The sequence below is a fragment of the Acomys minous genome (genome assembly GCF_964271855.1).
Source record: "Acomys minous genome assembly, chromosome: 4".
Taxonomy (NCBI): Eukaryota; Metazoa; Chordata; class Mammalia; order Rodentia; family Muridae; genus Acomys; species Acomys minous.
This window is the reverse complement of record NC_140486.1, coordinates 127,851,663-127,879,152: the sequence shown is the minus strand read 5'-3', so window position 1 is coordinate 127,879,152 and position 27,490 is coordinate 127,851,663. Positions and strand designations below refer to the sequence as shown.

Here is a 27,490-nt window from a genome sequence, read left to right as displayed (position 1 = left end):
CAGCCGTGGGACTCACACTCTTCTTGCCTCAACCCCCCAAATTTTAGGGATTACACTCCTTCTGGCCATGCCCAGCCAGATCATTGTACATTATACAGTAAGATGGTGTGCCCGTTAGGTCACCTTGCACTCCTTCTGATGTTGTGGGGCTCCAGAGTCAACAGTAAATTCATAGACATTTTAATCTGTTCAGTTGAGCCGCGTGCTTCCCATTCTTAGGGATGCTCATATGATCATTAGTCAAGAATGGCATGCCACACGTTTCTGTCACCGTGTTCTTCCAATCCCTCCTGGGCTGTTTAGCAGGATTGTCACAACTTAAAGAAGGGGGCATTGGGACAGCCTGAGCAGGCCTGGGGTAGGATCTTGCTTTCTGACTTCTTTTACCCTAAATGTTATTTACCTCCCTTGAGAGAGTCCCTGGGGCAAGTGTGCACCTCAGAGTACCCCAGAAGAATCTCAGTAAGATTAAGACTTCTGACATTACTGTTCACTCTTCTGAGTCTGACCACAGACCATGAGTAATAATGCTACAGTAAGTGGAGTCTGAGGAGCTCTGCACTGTGACATGTTGAACTGATAGAAACTAGCAGCACCAACATTTGTATTACACGCCTTCTACAGATAGGGAACTGGAACCTCAAAGAAGTCAAATAACTTACCCAACGTCACAGCCAGCAAATGAAGCTTGGCTTTTAACCCAAAGGAACAGGACACCGCGAGGGAACGTGGTTTTGATTGTTGAGCTTGCCCTGTGATCCGCTGCAAGTTGAATTTGCCGATTGTGCGTGTGTCTTTGTAAATGTTATAGTCATAGCTCATTCCTCTGTATCCCCAGAAAGACCTAGATGGGACTCTGCTTGTACCTGGCTTTAAGACTGTCCAAATGATGAACAGGACATCATTTGGATGGAAACAGGACGCCATAGGCTAAGACATTTCGTCTTGCCCCATTGGAGCCACAAAGTTGAAATGCTGATCCCTCAAGTCTTTTTGCACATACCTGTCAGTCAGTTTCAAGTTAGGTATCCGTGAAATATGGATGGTGATCTGGATTCCACAGAATTAGTGTAAGAGGGCCTGCTCTGGCTTCCTCGTAGAAGAAAGCAGGATGATAGAGACCTGGGCCCTGGCACATTGGCATCCTCCCTAAGCCTCCGTGTAAGGACACAGCTGTGAGAACGCCTCCCCCAAACCAGTAACGGTTCTGTGTATAAAGGCTGCGATGACCTTGCAAATGAAGGTTTGCGAACTGTCTTTGCAACCCCAGCTGTTTGCTTTAAATTGCCTCCCCAGAGCACAGACGCTTTTTTCATAACTGGGAGTGTTTCATCCACCACGTGATCTCATATCCACCAACACGTATGGAAAGAGCCAGAACAGGCCTAGGATTTGCACAAGGTCAGGAATCTAAAATATGACCTCACTAAGGACTATGTGAAAGAGATTCCACCGTAGGGAATGCCTCACTAACGTACTCTGGGGCCTGAGTTTATATGCCAGTAGTGCTGCTGTTGCTCAAAGAATGTGTAAGATGCTTCTGGAAGTTACAGTCGCCAGAGTGAGTGATGTGTTCTTACTGCACAGTAAGCACCTGGCTTGGCCAGAACTTGAACTTGGGGAATTGCTAAATGCCAATGCCCCTTCTCTTGAGTAGATGCAGAACAAAGCAACCTGGATGAGTGTGGCTCTTGAAAGCCCGCCGAAGCTGGCCTGTGCTGCCTTCTAGATCCACATTCAACTGAATTGCATCTAAGAGGAGAGCCGGATAGAAAGTCAGACTCAAGAGCGGACCATTGAGGCTTTACACAGAAGCCTTAGTGGGTGAAAAGGAAATGTCCTTATGTTATGAAGCTCTTCTCCTAAGCCAAAACCACGCAGTCCTCAGGAGCACTCGATTTACTGTGCTTTCTTCAGGTCCTCAAGCGCCCCACCACCCAGCCCTGTGAGTCAGGTCTGGAAGGAGGAAGCCAGCCCAGGGCCCTTATGTGAACTGTTTTATCAAGAGTGGCGGTCCAATGAGACTGATATGTAAGTGAAGGTATCAGTGATTTTAGCTGGGACTGGCAGCTCCTGCCTATAAGCCCAGCCCTCAGGAGCAAGGGGCAGAGCATTACAAATTTGAGGTCAGCCTGAACCACATAGCAAGTTCTCAGACAACTTGGACTATATTGCATGATCTTACCTCAAATGAGAGAAGGGAAGGAGAGAAAAGAAGGAAGAAGAGATCTTATAGCATGCATGAAAAGCCTGCCCAGAGGCACAAGAAGAAAATATCCTCTTGAGAGCTATGGGAAAAGTCAACAATGGCTTCCGAGTGTACCCTGCTCCCGCCCCATACCTCCACCCACACCTCCTCTTCTGCCTCAGCTAGTCAGTGCAGCTAAAGCCACTTCAGATTTCCTACTTTATATCTGCTCCAGAAGCCAAAGCCTAACAAGACCAAAGGGGAGGAAAAGCCATGAGTTCCCTGAGGTCTACCCTCCCACACAGCCCTACAGCTGGACTCGGGCCCTGGCCTGCCCAGGGAGTTCATTGCCTGTTCTAGCTTTCTCCTAGAAGGAACTAGGGGCAAAGGGACCAGCCTGGGACCTTGCAAATCAATATCCTCCATGTGAGGACACAGCTCTGAAAACATCTCACCCAAACCAGCAACGGCTCTGTGTATAAAGGCTGCAATGACCTTGCAAGTGAGGGTTTGCAAACTATCTTTGTAACTCTGGCTGTTTGCTTTAAATCGCCTCCCTAGAACACAGATGCTTTGTCCTCACTCCCATTAGAAGTATGGCCAAACCATACAGTAGAAGACAGGGCGTGCCAACCTCTCTCCTCAGAGCCATCTTATTTTGGGGGTGTACAGTTTGCAGAAAAGAATAAAAGCAGCATGGAATCCTCCCTTTGTTTTTCCTCCCACCGTCATAAACCTCACAGTTATCACTGCTCAAGACTTCCTCCTTTGCTTCCTAAACATCCTGCTTCATCTTTCCGGACTCCACAAACTCCTGATGGCATGTAGGGTCCAGATTTTTTACTTGACACTTAAGAATAAGGACTGCTATTTTTGGAGCTCTTGTAATCAAGAGGACACCTGGCCGGATGTGTTTACTGTGTTGAATCTGGTGATATCCAAACTCAGCCGTAGTTGGATCACATAGGAAGCTCCAGAAAATGATTGTTCCTTCTGCTTCCCCACAGAAATTGAGAACTAGCCTGGAATGTGGCCTGAGCTTTAGGGTTTCCTTGAGTCCGCTTCCCAGCTGATTCTAACATGTGGACAAATGTGAAAACACTATCTTGATCTTAGGGCACTCTGGGACAAGAATTGTCACCATCCCTTCACGTCAGATGGAGAACCTGAGGCTGCGTAAACAAGTTGCACAGCCTTCTTCCGACTCTTGTTGGCCAGGTTCTGCAGTCTGCTTGAGTTGCGGAAATTATTCCTGGTCGGTGTGGGCTACAGGCCAGGGAGCTTGTTGGAAACGCCAATTCTCCAGACCCTCAGATTGTGTTAAGAATCACTGCAGGGAGTTCTGCTATGTGCTGGAGTTTAGAACTCTTGGTGTAGCTATGTCAGGACAAACTCAAGGTCAAGATAGTATGCTGCCAGGCCCAGGAGCTGAGGCTCTGCCCGCAGAGGTGTTAGGACCTTAGTAAGCATGGGATGATTGTGAGCTATGAGTTAAAAATGACTCTCCTTAAAGACTTCCTCCAGGAAGCTCAAGTTCCTCACATGATAATACTTTCCGTGTTTTATATTAGTGAATGTTAAAGCCAAAGTTAAGGACCCCTTGGGAATAGAGACTGCGTCTCTCCTGCATCCTGGGTATGGTAATGAGCAGGCGGTGGGGCCCGTGCCCTTTGCTTGATTAATGGCCTGATGGAACCTGCATAGGGCACCAAAGTAATCATCGGGTCCTGAAAGTGGCCTCATTCCCAGGCTGGAGGCCATTGCCATACATGATGAAGATGTGGGGTGATTGGGGGCGATGGCAGAGCCTCTGGTACATGCTGGGCAGGTACCCTCAGGCTGCACGAGACAGCTGGCTTGGCACAGGACCAAACAGGGGAGCATCGGGCTGTGTGCGGCTGGGGCTCCAGCAGGTGTCTCAGAAAGCCTCGGTTTCAACATCTCTGTTTGCAGAGCCAGAGCCAAGAGGGAGCTGGGAGCCCCCCGTGCTGCAGTTGTGCGGTCCTCATCCATAGTGACACATGTTTTCCTTCCTCTTCCGTTTTCTTTAGGCAAAATAATAACTTGACACAGGTCCAAGCAGTTAAAAAAGATACTTAGAGGAACTCAATTTCTAAGGGTTTTTAGTAGGCTGAAACAGATGTGGCAAACCATTTCAAGATACTCTAGGAAATGAGTTGGGGGGGGGTGGAGTCTAAATGGTCCCTTTGCCTTTTCTGGACCGTCCCCCGCCTACCCAACAGGTGCTGGTGAGCAAGAAGCAAGGTGCCCCCAGACACTTTCTGGAAGGACGCACCTCTATGCTTCTGTTGTCTTAACTGCCTCTGGATTGGAGTATCCAAGGGCTCTGGGCCAGCTCCCCAAGCACGCACTTCAGAGGCCACTGTCCTCCTCCAGCAGCTGCACCCGTTCACCACCATTGTGGCTGCAATGGAAGCCCTTGACTTTGGAGCTGTCGCACATGAGCTGGACATGGCCTAATACACAGATCTCTGTTGCTTGCCTACGTGTGGGAGCACTCTGCTGCACCTCACAGGAGCACTCTGCTGCATCTCACAGGAGCACTCTGCTGCATCTCACAGGAGCACTCTGCTGCACCTCACAGGAGCACTCTGCTGCACCTCACAGGAGCACTCTGCTGCACCTCACAGGAGCACTCTGCTGCATCTCATTAGTTGCAGATCTCTGAAGAGCTCTGAATCCTCTAGACCTTCAGTCTATGCTGGCAGGCTTTAACTCCTTGACCCTAAGACATCAGAGGCCTCATGTTTATATTTATTAAAAATTCCCAGGCAGAGAGGGAAAGGAGTCTAAAATAGATAGGCGACCATATAACAAACTCCCCTACACCGATTGTACCTGTTGTTAATCAAGTATGATATGCCAGATATGGGGCTTTTATTATGTAAAAGATCCCTGGTATAACACAGGTTGCAGGGGTATGTGTGTTTTGTTATTGTTCTGTTGTGCTTTTCACAGAAATACACTTTTAGTTGTATTGCATTGAGTTACTCCATTTTTAAAGTGCATGTGCATACCATAGCTGTAGCTTTGTCCACTGCCTTCTGCTTGCATAATTGAAGTCACAAAAAGATGAAAGCAAGGGCCTCAGCATAGAGAGAAGTCCTGCGCTATGTCAGCACCCCTGTGAATGACCTTGGACAGTCTATAAATGAAATTATGGCCACCCTCAAGTTAGAGACCTCTACATGTACACCATCTGACCAGACTGACTTTGCATCTACTGATGCACCAACCAAGGGCCATGCATGGTGAGGTCCTTGGCCCCCTGCTCAGATGTAGTCGATGGGCAGCACCATCTCCTTGTGAGTCACATAATATGGGGAGTAGGGGATACTTCTAATATGGACTCTGAGCCCACTTGTCGATCACTTTCCCCTGGTAGGGTGGCCTTACCAGGCCACAGAGGAAGAGGATGCAGACAGACCAGATGAGACTTGAAAGGCTGAGGTCAGACGATAGAAGAGGAGGGCTCCCCATTTCTGATGGCTAGGAGGACTAGGGGAGGAAAGAGGGGGGATGAGGGAGGGAGGGTGGAGCAGGGAGGTGACCAGGGAGGGGGCTACAATTGGGATGTAAAGTGAACAAAATACAGGTTTCTCTTAATCTTGGGGGTTTCTGATGCTGCTTGGGTGTCATGGTGCATATTGCTGAGATGCTATAGACATCACAGATCGTGTTTCCAGGCAAACACTGTGGATGGGGGTCCCCGGCAACGTGAGCTCAAGCCTTTCTTTGCCTTACGCGCCTCTTGCCTCAAACCCCGACTTATATATTGTCAGCTAACTTTAATAAAGTTTATCTTAAACCTGCAGAGAGCTTCAAAAGTTTCCAGGCAGCTAGAGTCCTTACTAGCTACAGCCACAGCCACACTGTAAGCATTGGCGTGATGCAGATTCCTGCCGTTCTGAAAGGTCTTCTTAGCCCATAATCCTTTCTGAAAATTTTCCCAGGCTGGGATTTTCCTTCTTACACTTATCCTATGTCTTTCTCCGTGAAATACAGCCCTGTGCAGCCACTGCATATTTCTCATGTGTGGGGCATGACCTCCAGGTGCCGTGGGATCTGAGAAATAAGCAGAATAACCCTTTCTCACTGGCCAAGAGCAACCAGGTGCCGAGTGTTGCGTGAAGGATCTCATCTTTGCTACCAGATATGCTCCTTGGAAATCAAAGCGAGTTCACATCTGTGGATAAAAGTCTTAGGGAGGTGGGAGTATCCAATGTGTATTAAAGAATAGGGGTGTATCACATGGGAATAAATGAATGGGAAAAAGCACCCTAAACAGAAGGAATGGCTTTGGCTCATAGACTTGGGTAAATGTATGTCCTTGAACATAAAATAATAGAAAATAAAAATGACAGTTGTGGCCAATGTTTTAAAGTCACCTATATCCCACATGAGAGACATCTCGCGAATCTAACGGACAGAGCTGGACGGCAGTGTTCCTGCAACAGCACTGGTCGGTGTGTGGGGCTCCACTTGGGGGCTGGCTTCTTGACTTTGTCTGTGTAGCACATCCCCGTAAGAAGACCCCAGAGCCCAAGTGTAGATTGTGGCAGAGGAAATACAAAGGATGTAAATCATGTTTGGGGGGGTGTTTCAAAGACGTGATGGAATTTCATACGGCCATAAGGGAAAATGACGTCATCACATTGGCCAGGAAATGTACGCAACTGGAAATCATCCTGTTAAGTGAAAAGAGCTAGACTCAGAAAGACTCAAGTTCCATGCTTGCTCATGTACATGGAACTTAGATTTGCAATAGTATATGTATATGGTGTGTATGTATATATAGGTATATATTTGTGAGGGAGAGGGGAACTAGAAAGGAGTTGTGAGGAGGAGGAGATCATAAAGGAAGAAGGAAGTAGAGAAGGCAACGGAATAGATGTAATAAGAAAGCCAAAAGAGGCACTTACTAGGGGTGAGGAAGGAAGCCAGCTCCAGAGTGAGGAGGGACTATGGGGGAGGGGCACATGTAGACAAATATAATGACATGTACGAAGGTGTCGTGATAAAACACACTACCTTGTGTACTGACCTGAAACTAACTTTAAAGAGAGACAGTCCCCTGTATCTGTAAGCAGCCGTAGCGCGAGGCTGTGAGCCTGATGCAGAATCAGTTACAAAGCGCCGTCCCTCTCCAGGGTGACTCATTTCATCTTCAGTATTGAAACTTCCTGAAACTTAAGATTCAGAGGGACTAAAATCTGGTTTGTTTTTCCAGGCCATTTCCTGAGTGGTGAAGAATGAGAAACGAATGCTTTCTATAACGGGATAATAACTACGCTTTGTTAATTTTAGTTCACTCCCCTGTATCCCAGTCTCCCCGTGACTTCAGTTCACTTTCTTTTAGAGCCGGAGTGAGGGGAACAGGTGATGCTAAAAACAACAGCAAAAGGACTTGCTTTGGGTCATGTGGCTAGCTTGTGTGTGTGCAGATTTATCCTGTAAATCGTAGTATGACCCGCCACCCCCCCTCACTGAAGGAACTAAATAAAAAGCGAAACCCATGATTCCCTTTGTGTTTCTTGAAGGTGAAGTGCTGCAAATACTGGCCAGATGACACCGAGATCTATAAGGACATTAAAGTGACCCTAATAGACACTGAGCTGCTGGCCGAGTACGTGATAAGAACGTTCGCAGTGGAAAAGGTGAGTGAGAGAGCCGGAGTGAGGCGCAGTAGCCTCCTCCTCAGCTTCTCTAGAATCAGGCCCTCTGACTCTGTAACAGCTCAGCTCCATCCTTAACGTACACCATTCCCATTTCACGGCGATCCGTATTTTGCTAAACCCAAAAATAGTGTCAATGTCTACCGCACTACTTCCATTTTGGCCTGGCTGATCTTTGTCTGGCCCTTTTTTCTTTCTCTTGATTCATAAAGCAAAGTTCAGTACGTGTAGAGAAATGCCCTTGGGGCTTGAGAAGGCTCCCACTGTGTTGAGTATCTACTTGGGTTTCCCAGTACCGGGTCGACATAAGTGCAAAGAAACTGAGGGGTTCTCTGGGTGGCAGCGACCTCCCTGCCATGAGGGGGCGCTCCGTCAGTCACAGGCAGCCTTGCATGAGCCAGCACCTTCTTTCATGTTCACTCCCACTCTGCCCTCCGCCTGGGTGAATGCAGTACATCGACTCTCTCTCACCTCATCCCATGCGCATGGCTAGGGCTGCTTCTCCGGGGAAGCACTGTAGGCCATAACAGGGAACTCTCCTTGTCCCTCTTTCTGCTGACATAGGGAGGGGCCGAAGGTGAAGCAAACTGCAGCCCATCCAGAGAAGTGCCACAGGTAGGCTGTGGGGAAGGAAGGTGGAGGTGACACGTGACTGAGAGATCCCCCTGCCCCTCAGAGGCCCACAGCTCTCCTGTCAAGAGCCTATCGTCCAGGACGCAGACAGACCTCCACAGCTGCCGCTCTGAAGTGATCAATCTGTCATGAATTCATTCTGCTCTCACTTTACCAAGTGGCAGCAGAGCCCTTTGAGGGCTGGGTGATGCCAGAGTGCTGGCCTCTTAGCTCCCGGCCCATCTGACTCTATGGTGTACTGCACCTAAAAGCACTTTTTAGAATAAGCAGGGCATCTCTGGGGAATAGGGGAACTGCAGGATCTGCCCGTTGTCTAATTCACACCGTTAACTGGAAGTGCAGTTCCTAGTTTGAAAATCCAAATTCATGACAGCTTCACAAAGCCAAGAAGGCTTTAGTTTATTTTAATGTTTCTCGTGCCATCTAGCCTCTGTTTCCTGTAGCCTGTCTTTTTTTTTTTTTTTTTTTTTAATAAGCAAGAGGGAGGCTTGGAGACTTCAAAGAATGTGAAGTTCTGGTTGACTCAATTCTTCGAGTTCTAAACCTCACACTTTGATGTCAATTTTTTTTTTTCCTTCTCAGGCAGGACTGTGCAAGAAAAGCACTTGCAGGATTTTTGTATGGCTCTTGGCAAGAGCGCTCATGAATAACTGCATTAAAAGAGATAGCAATAAAAGACCCTCGGTGGCTTTTTCTTAAGCCACTGCTTAAACGTGAAGTTCTTTGAACAATGGTCAGCTCTCTAATAAGCTGAAAATGCATCTTGGCTGCTGAAGGAAGGGTTAGTTTGTTTCTTTGCTCTGTTTTTAACCTTTTATTGTGTCTGCTGCATTCCCAGCTGCACAGAAATGGTCCTCCAACGCCCAGCTATTTTAATCATGAAGCGACCAATGAAGAGATGGTGTAGCGGGGGGAGCAGGGAGGAGCTTGCAAAAGCATTGGGAGATTCAAGATGGCGTGCTAATGATTTCCAGACTGGACAACTGAAGTCTTGAAGGAAACCCTGTCCTTTAACTTCCATAGAACACTTCTTGGACTTTGAAACTTTCTCTTTAAAGGGGAAACTTTAAAAAAAATTTTTTTTTAAAGGTTAGATATGTGCTTTGGGTTCCTGCAATTCTGTCTTGAGAGCAGGATGCAGCAAGAGACCTAAAGGTGAGGGATAGATTTGGGTTCTTCAGCAAGGCGCCCAGAAAGCCATAGCCCGGGACTGACGAGCCCCTAGTTTGCATCCGATGGCCTCCTTCTCTCTCCCACATACCTAAGGGCTCTGTGTAGCATATGATGCCCATCATGTTGCCATGGCAACTCTAGGGTTTCCCCATGGACCCAGACCTTGTCTGTCTTAGCAGAATGAAAGTTGGAAGTGATCACCCTGTCCTCTGCGCCTACAAGATACCTGAGTGTTGAGAGAGAAAGCGGCAGTTAGAGAACGCAGGAAGAATAAAATTTCCTCTCACGCCGGGCGTGGTGGCGCACGCCTTTAATCCCAGCACTCGGGAGGCAGAGGCAGGCGGATCGCTGTGAGTTCGAGGCCAGCCTGGTCTACAAAGCGAGTCCAGGACAGCCAAGACTACACATAGAAACCCTGTCTCAAAAAACCAAAAAAAAAAAAAAAAAAAAAAAAAAAAAATTCCTCTCACTTCATGATTCAGCCAGTCGTTCCACGGACATACAGTAAACCCACTTTAGGATAGGCGCAATGATCTGAGGCGGAGGATCCCCTCCCATTATACTGCATAGAAGCATTAAATGACTTACACTTTTTTTATATACAGCATTAATGCTTTTCTAATGAAAACTAAGGAAATAATGTGATTAACATCCAGCTGGGAAGTACTTGGGCTATGATTGCTGGTGGCTCCTGTGCTTTTCCCCAGGAGAACCTGTTGTTCATGTACAGGAAGGAATGTTGAGCCAGAAGCAATTTCCTTTGCTGATCTTCACAGGAATGAGCAGATCAGAGGATGGAACTTTGTTGTAGGAACAGGTTTCCTGGGTCCTGGAAGCTAATGTGCCCCTTGCTATGACAATGAGCCACAGGCCTGGCGGGGTGGCGCACGCCTTTAATCCCAGCACTCGGGAGGCAGGGGCAGGGAGATCGCTGTGAGTTCAAGGCCAGCCTGGTCTACAAAGCGAATCCAAGACAGCCAAAGCTACACAGAGAAACCCTATCTTGAAAGAAAAAAGAAAAAAGAAAAGAAAATGAGCCGTAAAGCTGAGAGCCCAACTCACAATGGCTGTCACTCTGAGACTGAAATTGAATGGATAAAAATCACATCCCTAGCTCAGCGGCTATGAACATCACCTGTTCTAGCAGAGAACCAGAGAGCCCGAGTTCCATTCCCAGTGTCCGCACGGCTCCTCACGGGGATCTGTAACCCCGCTTTCAGTGGACACAATCTCTCAGAAATCCAGGCCAAAAATAAATAAATAAATCGCACCCCCCTCCCACTTGGAGGCCATGGGCATTTATTGCCAAAGCTGTCCTGATTTGCAGGATACGTGCCATCAGGTTAGGCCGGTGGCTTGCCAAGTCACTGTGCATAATTCCCAGGGAGCAAGCTCTCTGAGGGTTGGACAGGCGACAGTGACTAGACCGCCTTCTGACAGTCTTTGGAGCTGACCAACGTAATTTTCAGTGATGGGAAAATTTGGCTCTTAAGTGCCTGGTACCATTATTCTGGGATCCTGGAGCCTGTTTAGTTCATCACACTGTGTGTCCCTGTCCACTTTCTTCTTCACTGTTCAAACTCTCGTGAAGAATAGGATCTCCACAGCAAAGAGAGCTTTGGCATTGGCGCATCATTCTGTGAAAGACACACTAACACACTGGTAGCAAATAGCAAATTATCTTAAAGATTGCTCACCTCTCCCACCCTTTCCAAGCCCATAATGATACGGGATTTATCCTTCACCCACTAAACACTTGGGAATGATTGGTGGGGAATCTGGTTAAGTCCAGGCGTGTTCACCTACAAGATGTAATAAAGCAAAGCAAGGGCCGGATGTGGGAGCACAGCACAGCCAGTGGGTCCCAGATGATTCACCTGTAGCCTTAGTTTCAAAAGTAATTTTTGTTTTTCAGACTTTAGGGCTGGGACATGACTCCGTGGGTGAGGAGCTTGCTGTGAAAGCAAGAGGCCCTGAGCTTAGATGCCCAGGACACATAAAAGTGGGTGCCTGCAACCTCAGTGTGTGCCTGCAACCTCAGTGTTGGGAGGACAGCGACAGGCAGATGCCGGGAGCTCACTGGCCACCCAGAGAAACTGAACCGTCCAAGGTTCAGGTTCAGTGAGAGACCCTGTCTCAAAAAAGATGGGAGAGTGAGCGGGAAGATATCCAGTGTTCTTGTATGCCTTCCATGTATGTGCCTATGTGTGTACATGAGCAGCTGCAGTCACGTATGCACACATATGTCACATGGCAGCTTACAACCAGGAGCTCCAGTGCCCTGTCCTGACCTCTGTGAGCATGTAGTGCACTCACATACATGCAGGCAAAACACTCACACATACAAAGCTAAATATTTGCAAAAAAAAAAATAAGAGCAAATTAAAAACCAAAATTAGCATAAAGTCTTTTCCCTTTCACACCTCTCAGTATCAGGGCCCCGTCTTCAGTTCGCTGGTCACACAGAGAGTTCCAGTAGAGGCACATCTTGCCCCTCTTGCTTCCTGACATGCCTGCTTCCACAGAGAAAATGGCCAGGACAGGAAGGGCATCTTCATACTTCTGTCACTCTGGCACCCGAGCACTTGAAGTATTTGCAGTCACAGAATTGCTAGTGTTTGAGTGAACAGGCTACACGTTTGCTTAAAATAGAGAGAGAAACCTAACTGAGCCATAGATGAAAACAGATATGCTTGTCTGTCTGCTTGAAAAGGAGTTCCCGTTTATTCTTTTAGTAAACACTTCCTGAACACTGATAGTGTGTATTCACCATGTGGGTACCTGGAGCCAGGACAAAAGTCCTAACATTCCAGTAGCCGCTGGTGAACGGCTTCTTAACATAGCCTGCTTCGCAAGGAAGAGTGTTCGCAGAACCAAAGAGACCCATTCATCTCCAGAATTGCATGTGTAAGTTAGCATGTTCCTCAGCATCACCTCCGTCTCACACCTACGAGCAGCTTGAGTGGTACAGCTACAGACACCCTTCTCCCGGGGGATGCAGCGTTTGAAGCCCAGGGAACCTTTCTCTTCCTGCCTCCCTCTGCTTGCTTATTGTTTCTTTCCTTTGTTCTCCTCCCTGCTGTGGCTGACCATGGACCGCAGAGAGGCATTCATGAAATCCGAGAGATCAGGCAGTTTCACTTCACCGGCTGGCCAGACCATGGCGTCCCCTACCATGCCACTGGCCTGCTGGGGTTTGTCCGGCAGGTCAAATCCAAGAGCCCACCCAATGCAGGCCCGTTGGTGGTACACTGCAGGTAAGGAGAGCCCCTGGTGCTGCCTCCTCATGGGTGGAACCATGAACCGGTTATGGGTGTGGGGTTTCCGTCGAAATCCTGGAAAACGTCTAGAACCGGATGAAGTTGGTAGCACGCACCTTTTCATGGTTAACCATTGAGACGTTGGGAGCGTTGTGGTGGTCCTTCCCCTTGGCTGGCAGAGACACTGGGAGCGTTGTGGCTGTCCTTGGTTGACAGGCTCCTCTCTCCATGCAGTGCTGGCGCAGGAAGGACAGGCTGCTTCATCGTCATCGACATCATGCTAGACATGGCAGAGAGGGAGGGCGTGGTGGACATCTACAACTGTGTCCGGGAGCTTCGGTCCAGGAGAGTCAACATGGTGCAGACAGAGGTATTGCAGCCGGCCCTCCGGCCCATGGTTTAGTCCCCGTTGTCTGTCTTGCATACCCACCTCCTTGGGCAGAAGAAGTGTGCCCACTGTTTCTACCAAATTCCCTAGGAGAAAAGTTCTGTACCTGCCAACTCCTGATCCCTCCATGTCTCCCTCCCTCCCCAACCTCTTTCCTTCCTCCATCCTTCTTTCATCTGTTCTTTCAAAAACGAACAAAAAAGGACTTTTCAAGTTACAGATTCTGGGCCAAGAGTTTTCCAGGGACCGGAATCCATAGCCATCAACCCACATCCACACAGCTGTCTGTGCCAAGGAACTATTCCTGTTCAGTCTGTCCCTTAAAGTAGCAGAGAAGCAGGCAAGACAGATCCTGAGAATGGCACGGCGTCTGCCAGGCAGCTGCAGGGCACTCTCCTCTGTTCCAAGCCAGTCTCCTAGCCCAGAAAAGGGCTTCCCTGCTGCAAGGCATCATGGGACTTGGCCCAATTTGTGGTGCTCTGTACCAATTAGTAACTCTTAAAGTTGAAATACAAGGTATATCAATAAGTTAGCATGTCTCAAACATATACCTGGACCTAGCACCCAGAACCTAGGACCCATGGTGAAACTTGGTCAATTCTAGGGGACGCCCCCGCCAAGCCACAACACCGGGAAGTACTTTTTACATGTGTTATTAATATGGTGATGGGGACCAAATCCACGGGCTTGCACATGTGAGCAGGTTCTCCATCATAGAGCCACACCCCAAGTTCCAGAGCCCCCCCTTAACTGGAGACTGTACACACGTACAATAGCTGTATTAGGGACTTCTTTTTATAGTTAATCAGAACCATTAATTAATTAATGGTTCAAAATAAAGCCATGCCTAATAGTCATGACTAAACTGTTTTCTCAGAGTTTTATATTGTGAACTTGATTAGGAAATTCTTCCAGCATCCACCAAATTACGCTCAATCCTCATCGGAAGTATTGAGTTCCAAGTTCGTGGTGGCAGATTAGGGAACTGTTTTAGCCACTGCCCTACCTGCTCTTGTTGTTCTGTGTAATAGTCTTCATAAAGATCCTTTTCCTCATCCTACTATTCCCAGCCAAGCGGCATCCTGGCTGTCAGGAACAGGGTTACGGTGTTCAACAACCCAGCCTGCTGGCACCAGGGCCTTAGCATGGTTCTTCCTCTGTTGTGAATGTATCGCCCCTGCCATCCTGGTGGCATAGGGCTGACAGCACACTAGCCCACATCTGACCAGCCCTTTGGGTTTATCTCGAGTTCTCCATCACTGAGTAAGTCCATCTGCCTCTTCAGGAGCAGTATGTATTTATCCACGATGCGATCCTGGAAGCCTGTCTTTGTGGCGACACCTCCATCCCTGCTTCCCAAGTTAGGTCCCTGTACTATGACATGAACAAACTGGACCCACAGACAAACTCGAGCCAAATTAAAGAGGAATTCCGGGTAAGTGGGGATCCAGGCTGGGAGGATGAGGGGTCTGGTAGGCTATGACTCTCCTCTTTAGAAACTCTCAGAGTAAACTCCTAGGCCCTTGAACCAACAGCACAAAGCCTCACAACTTCGGGACTAGTGGCTTTGGGGACTGGACGATGTCCCTGCAGAGCTGATGGGTGTTTATCAGGACCAAGGGCTCTGCTCTCAGTTGTCAGTGGCAGCATCAGGCCAAATGCTCCCAGGGCCAGAATTGCATGGCTTCAAGTCACTAGTCTAGCAGAGCCATTTTCATTTCAAGTAGGGACCAACCAGGGCCAAGACCCAGGACACCTGGTCCACAGTGTAACTAACCCTGAGTGCAACCCAGCCCTGGAGATGGCTTCTGAGAATACTCCGAGGGCCTAAATCCTCATTTAGGGAAAAGTTATTGTTCAGGTTTTATCCAACTGTACATGAGCTGCTGGTGCTGTGTGCTATGGATCTGCACGGCCCTTTGCCTCTGGCTGTTATGCATTGTGTGCAGACAAAACACAAGGACGGACCGAGGAAATGTAGTTGGTAGAATTCCGAGACTCCCACCTTACAGCCAGCTGAGGTACCGTGGCACTGTTCTCTGCCTTACACGCCTTTCTAAAAGAATCAGTTTGCCCATATATTCCTTCTAGACCATATTATGAACCCACGCTTCCTCGGGAGTTTCACGGTTGTGTCACAGCTTTCAGTTGACACTTTATAAGTGCACATGTTTATGGGGTACAACACAGTGATTTCATACATGTATTCACACCATCGAGTTGTAAGAAAGCATGAAATCGGCCTCCTATGGTGACCTAACTGGAGCTAAAGGCCCCGCCCTCTCCCCTCCCCCATTTATCCTGCAGACCCTCAACATGGTGACCCCCACCCTGCGTGTGGAGGACTGCAGCATTGCCCTGCTGCCACGGAACCATGAGAAAAACCGCTGCATGGACATCCTGCCTCCAGACCGCTGCCTGCCCTTCCTCATCACCATCGATGGCGAGAGCAGCAACTACATCAACGCAGCCCTGATGGATGTAAGCCACTTTGGGTGCATGGAAAGGAAATGACCAATGAGTATCCTTGAGACAGAGCCCCAAGCAGCCTGGGAGTGCTTATCTGCCCCTTTGGCCTTGTCAGGGCCAGCTGTTCTTTCCAGCAAACACAAAAATAGATTTAGCATTCCTTATGTGGGGCAGAAGTTCCTGCTCAGACATCACCTGTCCAACGTACTCAGAAATGGAACCCACCTAAGCCACACAGTCAGGTTTTTAGTCTGCTTGGCCAGAGAGCAAGAGGCAGCTGTCGGGTCCTCTGGCAGGACAGGGGATACTGTGACTGGCAATATTTAGTTCTCTTTCTTCTTAATTTAGGCGGTAATTAAAACGGGAAGAAAGCACAACTCACTGCTTCTCGCCAGTCGGTTTACTTCCTGCTATTCAACTGACGATGAAGAAAATGGATATTTTCCAGTGCTAATGTGTGAATTTTAGTTCTCTTGGTATGATACCATAAAAGGGGCCGAAGCTTGTTTAAAGCTCCCCGAGCTGACAAAAGCATGTGTATCTTTTATGGCAGGAATAAGTAAGAGTGTCATCTAGATAAACAACACGCAAACAAGTTTTGGGGGAAACAAAACTATTTTCATTGTACTTAGTGTTTAAAGTAACTTCCTCCACTAAAGTTATTAATATGGAAAGAGTCAATACATTGCCTGTCAGAAATATTTTTAAAATGGTAAGAAATAATTAGGAAGTCCCCATAGTTTTAAAGTGAGAATAGTTCATCATAATTTCACAAAAAAAAATTGTTTATTTAGTCCATTTTGGTGTTAACAGTGGTGATAAAATTCAACAAGCACTAAATACGTTCAGTGCTCCGTGCTGCACATCTCCATGTGCACAGAATAACGCTGTGCTGTGTATATCTGGATCTTTCTCTTTTGCGTTTGCAGAGCTACAAACAGCCTTCGGCATTTATAGTTACCCAGCATCCTTTGCCAAACACCGTCAAAGACTTCTGGCGACTGGTCTTGGATTATCACTGCACGTCCGTCGTTATGCTCAACGATGTGGATCCTGCCCAGGTGAGTCCGGGGATTCTGCCGGGCAGAGCTCAAGTCACGGTGTCGTGTGTGTCTCGTTTGTACGAGATGGGCAAGCCTCGCACCCAGTGTTTAGAGGCCTGTGGAAGGGCATGGAAATACCAGTGTTACAAGTGAGAGTTACAGGCTACAGAAGGAAGCCGGTGAAAACCAAGAAGGCACCCCGATGGCAGAGACACGGGACATAGAAAGATAGGAATAAACGACCAAAACATCCACCAGTGAGATTCAGGGGCACAGACAGAGTCCGAGCTGAGCCGTGAGCTAAAGACAGAGCAAGCCAACCAGGTGAGACAGGCCTTGATCTCACGCTCGGGCATCTAGGCTTCTTGGAACTGCTCAGCCGGGGCCTGCAAGGGGGAGGCACAGTGGAGGGAGGCAAGCTGGTTTAAAGAATGGCAGTTGGCTTTGTTGATTCTTTGTAAAGGAAGTAAAAGAAACAAAAGCGGGTCTCGGGTATAAGCTCAGGCAGACAGCAGAGAGGAAGCAGGAAGCCATGCTAGCGAGCAGGGCAGCAGACTTCCCTTGGGGGGAGCTGTCAGGAGAGTCAGCACCAAGGCCCTGTGGGAACAGAACGTACTCTCAGCACAGACTTCACCCCCATGACAGAGGGCGTTGGGAAAACTTCAAGCTCGATGTGTATTAAGAATAAACTTATTTGGGAACTAACTTCATTTCCTATGCAGTAGAAAAAGCTGTTGTCTTAAGTAGGGCAGGAGCTGTGGTGGAGGCTCCTGGCCTCTTTCAGCACCTAAACAGGACAAGGTATCTTCCCCAAACCCTAATGTCACATACGCAGCTAAGGTTTTTAATTATGTTGGAGACGATGCATCATATGGCGGAGGCTCTCGCTCAGAAGCTAGCTGATGAAATAATAATGGCAGGCCTTGTTCCTGTCTTTTCCTTTTGGCTTAGCCTCAACGTCTTAGAGTTCTCCCTCCTTCCTCTCCACTCTCAGAACAGATTGTCACTGTTTGCAAAAGCACGCCCCGTTTAAATAGAACCATCTAGAGACTGTCATTCTAACTTCTAGACAGCAGTTACACTTCACAAATTTAAAGGCCAGGCATGGGGTAAGGGATGCGTGCCCTGGGTGGGGTCAGTTTGCCTTGTTCCTTGCATGAAGGTGCGTGTGGGTCATCTATCCATGACCTGAGCTCCGGTCTGAGTGCTAAAGCCCCGTTGTAATCGCACACTGTCTGGACTCCAACCAAACCTTTGCTGACTGGCAGTCAGAAACAAAGGGACTCCCCATTTTATCCTGCAGATCTTGCTGATTTCCAGAGGGCAGCCTGAGAGGCTCCTGGGATGCTGGGTCTCAGCAAATGCCAAACTGGGAGCTGGAACTCTGGGGCTCTGCGAGCGTACGGGCTGCTGCTCGACCGCTTTAAGTATTTATCAAGCCAGTTCGTGGACGCGTTATGCACCATTTAAGCCATTTTCTACATGGTTTCCCTGGGCAGAATGTAGGACACGGTGTGCCAAGAGATGCCAGTCTGGGCCGTTCATATTTCTGTGGTATAAATGGCAAGCATTTGATCGGGCGCTTGAACTGGGAAAATAAGCAGAGAGCTAGGCCGTTCTGCCCACAGAGAAATGGGCAGAACCACTTAAATGTGTTCCTGTGGCTTTTATCACGGTCTAGGCTCTCTGCCATGTGCCTGTTAATCTTAACCATGGGTGGGTACCCTTGGGAATCAAAGAGGAAATAAACATCCACATGCTACTGCTTGACAAGGCAGTTTAATAACTTGTCACCAGGAAATGCTGGCGAGGAAGAAAAAATTTCCATGGAAAGCATTATTTGAAAAATAAATAAATGTAATTCCTAAATTCAGCAGACCTAGTTAATATAAAGAATAGTCTCGGCTACCCACTGTCCCTCTTAGTCATTATTGTGGGTAAGAGGCTAAAGGACAGCATATTGTTTCAGTTGATTCTGTTAACTGAGAATTTATCTTGTGATCTTGAATAAATAAGTCAACCTTTGCCACATGTGACAGTGAAATTTTATATCATTTCAAAAGTTAAAGCCATCAAGAAAGAAAATGCAAGCCATGAATCCTACTTTTGTGTAACGTCAGTTTCCTTTCGAAGAATTTAAAGATACACCCAGCACGCTGCCAGTTCTGAATAGTATCCAAAGTTAGCCTGTTCCCAGCAGTCCCTCAGAAGATGACAGAGACGGGGTCTTGCCACCTGGGCATGCCCATTTAAGTATCTTCATTTCAATGGTGGCCAATGGCATCTTCCTCGGCGCCCAGGCATCCCCTTCAGCATGCAAGAGAGACCTTACAAAAGGCTGCTGTGTCACAGAGACTCTAATGACCACCACAGAAAGTCCTGGTGGCTGGGCCTTTTAGGAATGAGAGGAACTGAAATTCAAAGAATTGTATTGATGCCGACATTAGTCAAAGCGCCGTCGATCTTCTCCTGTAATCACACGTGTCATTCTGTGTCTTGGGTTCAGCTGTGTCCGCAGTACTGGCCGGAAAACGGAGTGCACAGACATGGCCCCATCCAGGTAGAATTTGTGTCTGCAGACTTGGAAGAAGACATCATCAGCAGGATCTTCCGGATTTACAATGCCTCCCGGGTAAGACCCCGGGGACCGCGGTGCTTGAACTGGGGTTTCATTTTGTCTAACTGAATGTTGGCCGGCCTACTGTGTACCGGGGTCGGTCGTAGGCATTCCATGTGAGCGGACGCTGAGGAAGGAAGGCAGCGGCTATGAGCTCGCTAGGAAGACAGCTCTAGGGGGCTGGACCTGTTGAGCTCTGTGTAGAGTAGGACACTGCTGTGGCTGGGGATCAGTGAGCTAAGCGCAGGAGGCAGTGAGGGTGTGAGCACAGGGACCTAGCTGCAGGGCCTCCCTTGCCACTGATAGCGGGCTCTACATCTGTAAACTCTGCTCTCTGAGAGTCCTGGCAGCTGTGAGACAGAGCCAGATGACAAATGGCAGAGGCATGACAGAGGTATGACAGGGATTGGAGATAGTAAGTGGTAGAGAAAGCCTGCTAGATCCTGAAACTGGGGCAGCAGGCTCTCAGAGCGAGAGTCAAGGTGACCGTCTAGATTTGGCTCCTGAGAAGGAAGTGGCCTGATCATCATTAACTGGAATTGTCTTACCTGTGGGAAAAACATATGGCTTCGGGGTAAGGAGCTGAGCTGAAGCTCAATTTGGGACACAGTAGGTTTGGGGTGACTATTGAGCCCTGAGGTTGGCTTTTGAGTACATGAGGGTGACATTCAGAACAGAGGTCTACATGCTGGCTGACCTGTGTGTGATACCTAAAGCCATGAAACTAACTGAAACCAACCAGTGAGTCCCAAAGATGAAAAGGGAACCCCAGAACTGAACCTAGAGGCTCCTGTTAGCCCCAGGTCTGGGACGAGGGGAGACTGAGGCAGAGGAGGAGAAAGAGCTGACAAGGAAAGTGCATCCTAGAGACCAGCCTGTGCCAAGAAGTGCTGAGTGCCAAGGGGGCCCTTCCAAAGCTGAAGCCTGTAATACTTCTTTTTTAATTCTGCAATCCTGGTTGTTTATACGTAATGATTAATTAGTGATCGATAGCTCAGCAAGGACCTCATTGTTAATCAAAGCCATATTATATAGAGAACAGAGTTGGATCTACATTGCATTGAGCTCACAAACATTCCCAGGTTATAATTTATCCCTTACCTTTAATTTACTTGTAATTAAAGCGAGGCCATTTTTCCACATAATACACAACATGGTCAATCCTGATGTTATTTTTCTCTCGGCTTTTGCAAAAATGTGAGCACTCTGCTCCACTCTTGTTTATCTCTGGCCTGTCATTTAAAGCACCTGGATCTTTATAACCACCAGAGATTAAAGTCATAACTCTCCAAGCCTGCAGAATCACCCCTGGTTCTATGCCGCCTTCAGCATCTCCTTAGTAACACCTAGCTCTGGTGGGAAGATGAAGCGGGAGGGATCAGGCCCCCCCCCGGAATCCAGGAAGTGATGACTTGCCCCCCAATCCCTGATTGCTGCCTTGCCCTCTGCAGCCCCAGGATGGACATCGCATGGTTCAGCAGTTCCAGTTCCTGGGCTGGCCGATGTACAGGGACACACCTGTGTCCAAGCGTTCCTTCCTGAAGCTCATCCGCCAGGTGGACAAATGGCAGGACGAATACAATGGCGGTGAAGGCCGCACAGTCGTGCACTGCTTGTAAGTACGCTGTGGAGCTCTCGTCACGGGGGAGGCACACCCCGCTCCCCACTTGCTTGCCTTCCTCCTGCTGTAAATACAGAATGCATGAGTAGCCCTGGGCGAGAGGGACGATCGGAGCTCTGGCTGAATGATCAGTCAGCTTCCTAGGAACACAACACACATAGGTCGTGTACTTGGGTGTCTTGGCCTGTTTTCCATTTCCCCCAGCAAGATACAGGAGACTAGGAGGCTTATAAACCACAGAGGTGGACTTAGTCCCCCGACCCCATTTTGGAAACTGGTAAATCAAAGCACCAGGTAAAGGTCATAACACAGCAGAGGCCATCACGTGGCAAAACAGAACAAGGCCACTCTTGTACTCTCAACTCTCCTCATAGAGCCACAGATGCCAGGGAGACCCCTCATCTGATCCGGAGAACCTCCCAAAGGCCTCAACTTCAAATATCGTTAATGTCTCCGGAGATGAAGTTCCCACCACGGGAACTTGGAAATCACATTCAAACTACAGGTGCTCTGTCACCGTGATCAAAATACACATTACCCTGGAACTAGAACCAACCCCCACCACCAGAGAAGAGGAAAAACACAGGGTGGCTTCAGTGGGTAATTCGTAGCTCAAGAGCTTACAGTTACATCGTCAGGAATTTTCAGCGGGGGCTGGTTGTTTGACTGTTGGTAACTTGAAATCAGCAAATACCATAACCAAGGATTCTTCCCACATGGCCAAGCTGGGTTACCTCACTGGAGTGACTGATTGTTTTACTGGACACCATGCAGAATCTTTCTTCCTTTTTTTCTATCCCTCTTGCAAGAGATGTTCTCTGGAAATGGGCCACTGATAGGATTCAACTAGAGTCTGTCATAGGCTGGTCTGGAATATCCTGTAGAGACTCTCATGGCAAAGGCTTGGTCTCAGTTGGTACTAGGAGAAAACCTCATGGGCCTGCCTGCTGGGAGGTCTGTATGTCACTGGAGACAATGCCCCAAGTGAAATTATGGAACTCTGGACTCTTCCTCCTTGTGTCTCCCAGCCATGGGGTGAGTACCCTTCCTTTGCCACATGCCCTGCCCTGCCCCCAGTGGTATGCTACCTCACCAGGCCCGAAGCCACCAGGCCAGCCAGTCATGGGGTGGGAACTTCACAACTGTGGCCCAAACATGCCATCATCTCTACATGAGCTGTTTATTCCGTGTTTGTCACAGGGACTGAAAGTTGACAAGCACAGAGCCAGTGTCCTCTAAGGGTGACATCTAGGTCAACCGTTGTAGCAGGTGCTAAAATGTAAACATCTCAGGCCATGCTTCCCAATGGGACCTGTGCAATGGCAGTCATTTGGGTAGCCCTCAGGCCACACGGAAACCAACTAAATCTCAGTCTCAGCATGGAACCCAGGCATCTGCACACTAAAAACTCCTGGATGATTGCCGTGTGCCATCAGTGTTGAGAGCCGCTGAGGGGAGAATGCCTTGCCTCCCAGAGCACTTCACCCACACTTTCTCATTGGCCGTGTTGTACACCTAGTCAGCCAGCTGGACGTGGCTTGATGGAGTAGGCAAATAAAAGGCACGGCAGTCAGGAAGATGCTTAGATGATTTTAGGAGTTCGGCGTCTAAGCATATGTTGCCTTTCTGAGGAACGCCGCAAGGAGCTGCGATGAGATCACTCCCAAATTGAAGGACCGCAAACTCTTCGTCTGAAAGGTGGCCACCCCAACTTTAAGTGGCAAGTGGCTGAGGGACCAGTTACTCCCAGCTTCCCACCCTTAGCTCGGGTAGTAGAGCCCCTGAGTTCTTCTCAGACCCTCATCATGCTACAGGAAGCGTACTCCCTTAGAAAGAGCCTCAGGAACACACTCACCGCCGTCCTCCATCTTAAGGCCCCCATTCTGTCTTGCATAGGGCGGTATACTCGTCCCTCCCCCATGGTCCGCTGTCCATGGGCTCAATGCTTGAGAAATGTCTACTCCATCCCCCTTCCCATTTCTCAGAAAAAAATGCAAAAGTCTCACCATACTGGCCTCATCACCTCACAGTGGGCTTTTTCCCCCAGCCATCTTTTATTAACTGGCCAAAATGATAAGCACAAAATGAAAGAAGATAGGCACCCACTATGTGCTCTCTAGGCCTTTTCAGAAGTATAGAGCTGGGCTTTGGGTTGTGGCCATGTACCTGTGAATATACGAGAAGGGTGATGTTGTAACATTACAGGAACGGGCAGTGTTGTCCAGAAAGAAACGCCCAGAAAGTGTTGTCATGGCAAGACATCCACTCAACACGCCGTACGCAACATGTTGTAAGCAAGTAAGTTAGGGCACGAGTCTTGCCAACAGGTGTGTGGACTGAGCTATCAAGCACTCTAAGAACCAAGATAGCTTCCTGAAATAAAGGGAAACAACCGGGGGGGGGGGGGGGGAGGAAGCCAGAGAGAAAAGCACCTGGGTTCAGCTGATGCTCCAGCCTGCCTTGCCCACAGAAGCAACTTAGTGAGGACCAACAGGAAGGAGCCCGAGCTGCTGGATCCCACTGCTCCTGGGTTCATAGCTTAGTGTACAAAAAGTAGTAAAGACTCTACACTGTTAAAAAAAAAAATCCCAGCAGGGAAGTTCACATTTAATTAGCTGGCATTAGATCTGTTAGGTCTGTGTTCGCAGGGGTTGTTTGTATTCTGTTTTCTGGTCCTGGGCGTGGGATCCAGAGCCTTGCGGATGCTAGACAAGTGCTCTGTTACCAAGTCACTCCTCCAGCCCAGTTGTTTGTATTTTTAATATTAAAGGTAGCTTTCAGATAGCCCTCCTGCATCTGGAAGGCCTACATCATATCTGGAAGCTTAACTCACTTCAACCCTGGCCTACCAGCTTTCTAACACAAGCCAATACTCGAGCCCTCTGGTCCCTAGTGGAGAGACCTGAAAGGGAGAGGTGTGAAAGAAATATGCAAAGGCCTATTCCATCACTGCTTGTTGTTGCAGGCAGCGTTCTTCCAAAAGGCAGCTGTGACCCTTGAAGTTATGTCACTGTTCTGTGTGGTGTCTTTAACAGTGGGCTGTTTGGCTGTCACACAAGTGGTAGGCATCTGTTGTTGTTCCTCCTGTGCCTGCCTGACATCCCTTTCCTATCTTCTGTGAGGGCTTCCCCACCCTAACACCCCCCACCCCACCCCACCCCCTGTGCAAGCTCCCATAATTCCCATGGAGCTGCCTCTTGCTTTCTTGGCATAACATTGGGTGTGATACTCAGCCTGTAGAAAATATTTGGATTTCCTTCCTGCCTGCCTTCTAAACCTACAAGAAAGCTTAAACTGGTATCTTCCAATATTGGTCAGAAGGAAAAAAAAAATACTTTGGAAGTGGTTTAACAGGCCTCTGGGAGGTATTCAGCATGGTACAGTGCCACCTATTGGCTGAGGGCAGAGTACACCTGCATGAGAGCTCTCCAGATGGAATCCTGCCTTGGGCCAGATACTCAGGGAATTCTCTTCTTTATAAACATATTGCTGCTTTTAAAACAAGAATATGCCCTCATTCTGAAACTTTGGATAGAGTGGGTGTGATCATGAGCAACTTTTGAGACATGAAGTAAAGACCCGATGAGCCAGGACAGTGGACCATCTGTGCAAAGAGCAGAAGAGTGCCCGAGGCAGAGCCACGCCCCTGTGTCACCTGACTTACAGCATGGACCCCTGCAGCGCATGACAACAGGGCAGTGGGGGAAACTGGACCCACCAAACTCTCTCCTCATGAGTGAACAGAAGTCCTTTGAGATGAATCATCCCCAAGTATGAAAAGCAGACAATACCACTTCCGTTTGAATGCATGGAAGAAACTCCTCATGAGCAGGAGGTTGGCAGAGCCTAAGAGAACACAGAGCCCCGGCCACTGAGGGAGCGCGGTGATGTGCTGAATTAAAATGGTCAAGTCTGGTTACAAGCTGTGGATAGACAAGGAGGGGGCGGCATGCAAAACACACACGTCCCAGAGCCAGATTGTCTGCAAACACTGCAAATCCTAAGAACAAGACATCTGATCCCTTGGTTTTTAATGAGCAAGACCTTTGACAGGCATCACACTCTGGAAGAGAAAGCATTGTGTGTGGGCTTCCTGGTAGAACCCTTGTCTAGCTTATGTAAAGCTTGGAGCTTGACTCCCAGCACCAGAGAGAAAAGGAACACGATGATCAACATCCTTAGTTTGACTTCAGTGTTTGGGAGAACCGCTGCATGCCCACCTGCATGCCCACCAGAATGGCTGGATTTTTCTTTAAAGACATAAAACAGTGATTGTGGTTGGTGGTGCAGCAGCACTGACAAGGGCATGGCAGTAAGAGGAAGCAAGGTCTTGGGAGTGGCCAGGAGACTGGATGCAGATCCAATGGGGCCAATGTAGTGTGTACATCTGCAAAACTTAACCCCCAGTGTCTGCTTCTCTTCCCCAGACTTCATGGTAGCCATGTTATTCTTCATCTAAAGAGGATGCTACAACAGAAAGAGAGAGCTGACATTCATGACCGTTGTCTGTGATCGCTGACACTGTCAATCTTAAGATAGCAAGGCAAGGGACAACCAGATGCATTCTGTTTGCTAATGAGAAAAAGTATAATTTATTTGTATGAATAAAACATTAAATTGGCCATTTCTCCATCCAGGGTCCTTTATGAGCACCCATGCCAGCCGCCAATATACAGGATGTGCAGGTCAAAGACAATAGTTTAAATCATATCAGAGATGCAATGAGGAAGAAAATCTAGCATGTGGGACTCTCTACAGACAACGATCCCCTCCCTCCAACAAATCCTTCAGAACAACAAAGAGGAAACCTGTCAATCACAGTAAATTTATGGAACACCACCCAATAATATGCATGCATTGCTTACATGTAGAGTTCTTTTCTAAGTCACCAAAAGAAAGCATCCAGGATTGGAACACTGGTTAGAGACAGTGACACCAAACCAATCATGTTAGGCCAATGAGATGGCCCATCAGGTCAAGGTGTTTGCTGTGCAAGCCTGTCAAACTGAATTCAACCCCCAGACCTCACGTAAAGACGGAAGGCAGGAAGGAAGGAGAAGATCTACTCCACAAAGTTGCCTTCCCACCGCCTCGTGCCCACCATGCCACGCCACTCCCTCAAAAGGAAATTTTTACAAAGTGACGACTATTCAGTGTTACTGTGGTATCATGTTTATGGACAAGTGAAAGGTCATCTGCCTCTTTCTAAAGGGAACTAATGCATAGAAAGTATAGATGAAGAGCAGAAAATATAGATGTGCTCAGAAACAGGCCAGAGAATGCCATACAAACACAGACCCAACCTGATGGAACTCCTCATGGCCGGAGCTGGAATAATTTGAGGCAATGATAATTATTGCTGACAAATTCTTAACACATATATAATAATAAATAAAAACTGAAAATTTTATTATATTATACCAATCTCAGCAGCTTGGTATAAATAATAAAAGCAAATACATTTTCGGGTGGTGTGGGAGATAGCTATTTTCTATGGTAGAATGTTGGACAAGGAAAGAAAATACAAAGCCGACATTAGAGAAATAACACAATCATAATAAATTGCTGAAAACAAGACCCACCACTGTGTATGAAAATCAGCTGTGACTGAGGAGAATCGGTATATTTGCACAGCCCCAAAGTATCTCACCCCAAGATACATATTAACTACAAACAGAAGGATAATAACTTGCCAGTGAAAACCCTCACCAGCACCCTCCCATGGGCAAGATAAACATCTGTGGGATGGAAACGCATCACCACATGAATCCTAGAGTGGCTGTGAGACCTTCTCTGGGTCTCTTAACTAAGTCTAGTCCCTCATCTCCAATGACAAAAGAACATCAAAGGAACCCAAGCAAAAGGACAGTCCACCATGGGACTTGCTGTGGCCTTTTCAGATTGTGTCAAGGACACCTGGTGGATCTCTTCAAAGCCTTTCTACGTTCTGAGTTCTGTATTCTACGAAGCGGCCAGCCAGAGCTCATCAGAAGGAATCATAACAAGAAGACAAGGGAAAACTGTCACAGACTGGAGAAGGCTAAAGAGCTGCGAGGTGACAACTAAATGCAAGATTAGATTCCAGGCCACAAAAGGGTCCTTAATGCAGAAACTGGTACCATTTGACGGCGGTCTGTAGTTCAGCCATAGTGTGGCAGCACTGTTAGTTCCTGATTCGGAGGGTGAACACTGGTTATGTAAAATGTACACTTCAGGTTGGGCAGGCAAGCGAACCCTGTGTGCTATATCTGCAGTGTTCCCACATACTTGAACTTAGGTTTAAAAAATAAACAAATAAATAAAAATAAAAGATTTTTAAAAGCCTTTGTGTTTCAGAGATAATGAAATTCTAGTACCTTCTTCAAAGGCCTGGCAGGCATGTGTTTGTACATAACCTCACTT

General features: G+C 48.0%; 1 protein-coding gene across 7 annotated transcripts in view; it reads left to right on the top strand.

The window, feature by feature from the left end:
* PTPRM (protein tyrosine phosphatase receptor type M) overlaps window positions 1-27,490 on the top strand; it is a 687,660-nt gene that overhangs the window by 649,610 nt on the left and 10,560 nt on the right. For 4 of the 7 annotated variants that reach the window (XM_084778138.1, XM_084778141.1, XM_084778140.1 and 1 more), the window contains 8 exons: window positions 7,750-7,866; window positions 12,793-12,947; window positions 13,185-13,320; window positions 14,624-14,773; window positions 15,646-15,819; window positions 16,737-16,868; window positions 19,357-19,482; window positions 20,919-21,082. In XM_084778138.1, coding sequence (XP_084634264.1) covers window positions 7,750-7,866; window positions 12,793-12,947; window positions 13,185-13,320; window positions 14,624-14,773; window positions 15,646-15,819; window positions 16,737-16,868; window positions 19,357-19,482; window positions 20,919-21,082 — 1,154 coding nt within the window. Of the gene's footprint in view, window positions 1-7,749; window positions 7,867-8,448; window positions 8,500-12,792; window positions 12,948-13,184; window positions 13,321-14,623; window positions 14,774-15,645; window positions 15,820-16,736; window positions 16,869-19,356; window positions 19,483-20,918; window positions 21,083-27,490 lie in introns of all 7 variants that reach the window. The other 3 variants (XM_084778137.1, XM_084778136.1, XM_084778139.1) reach the window with 1 other exon arrangement.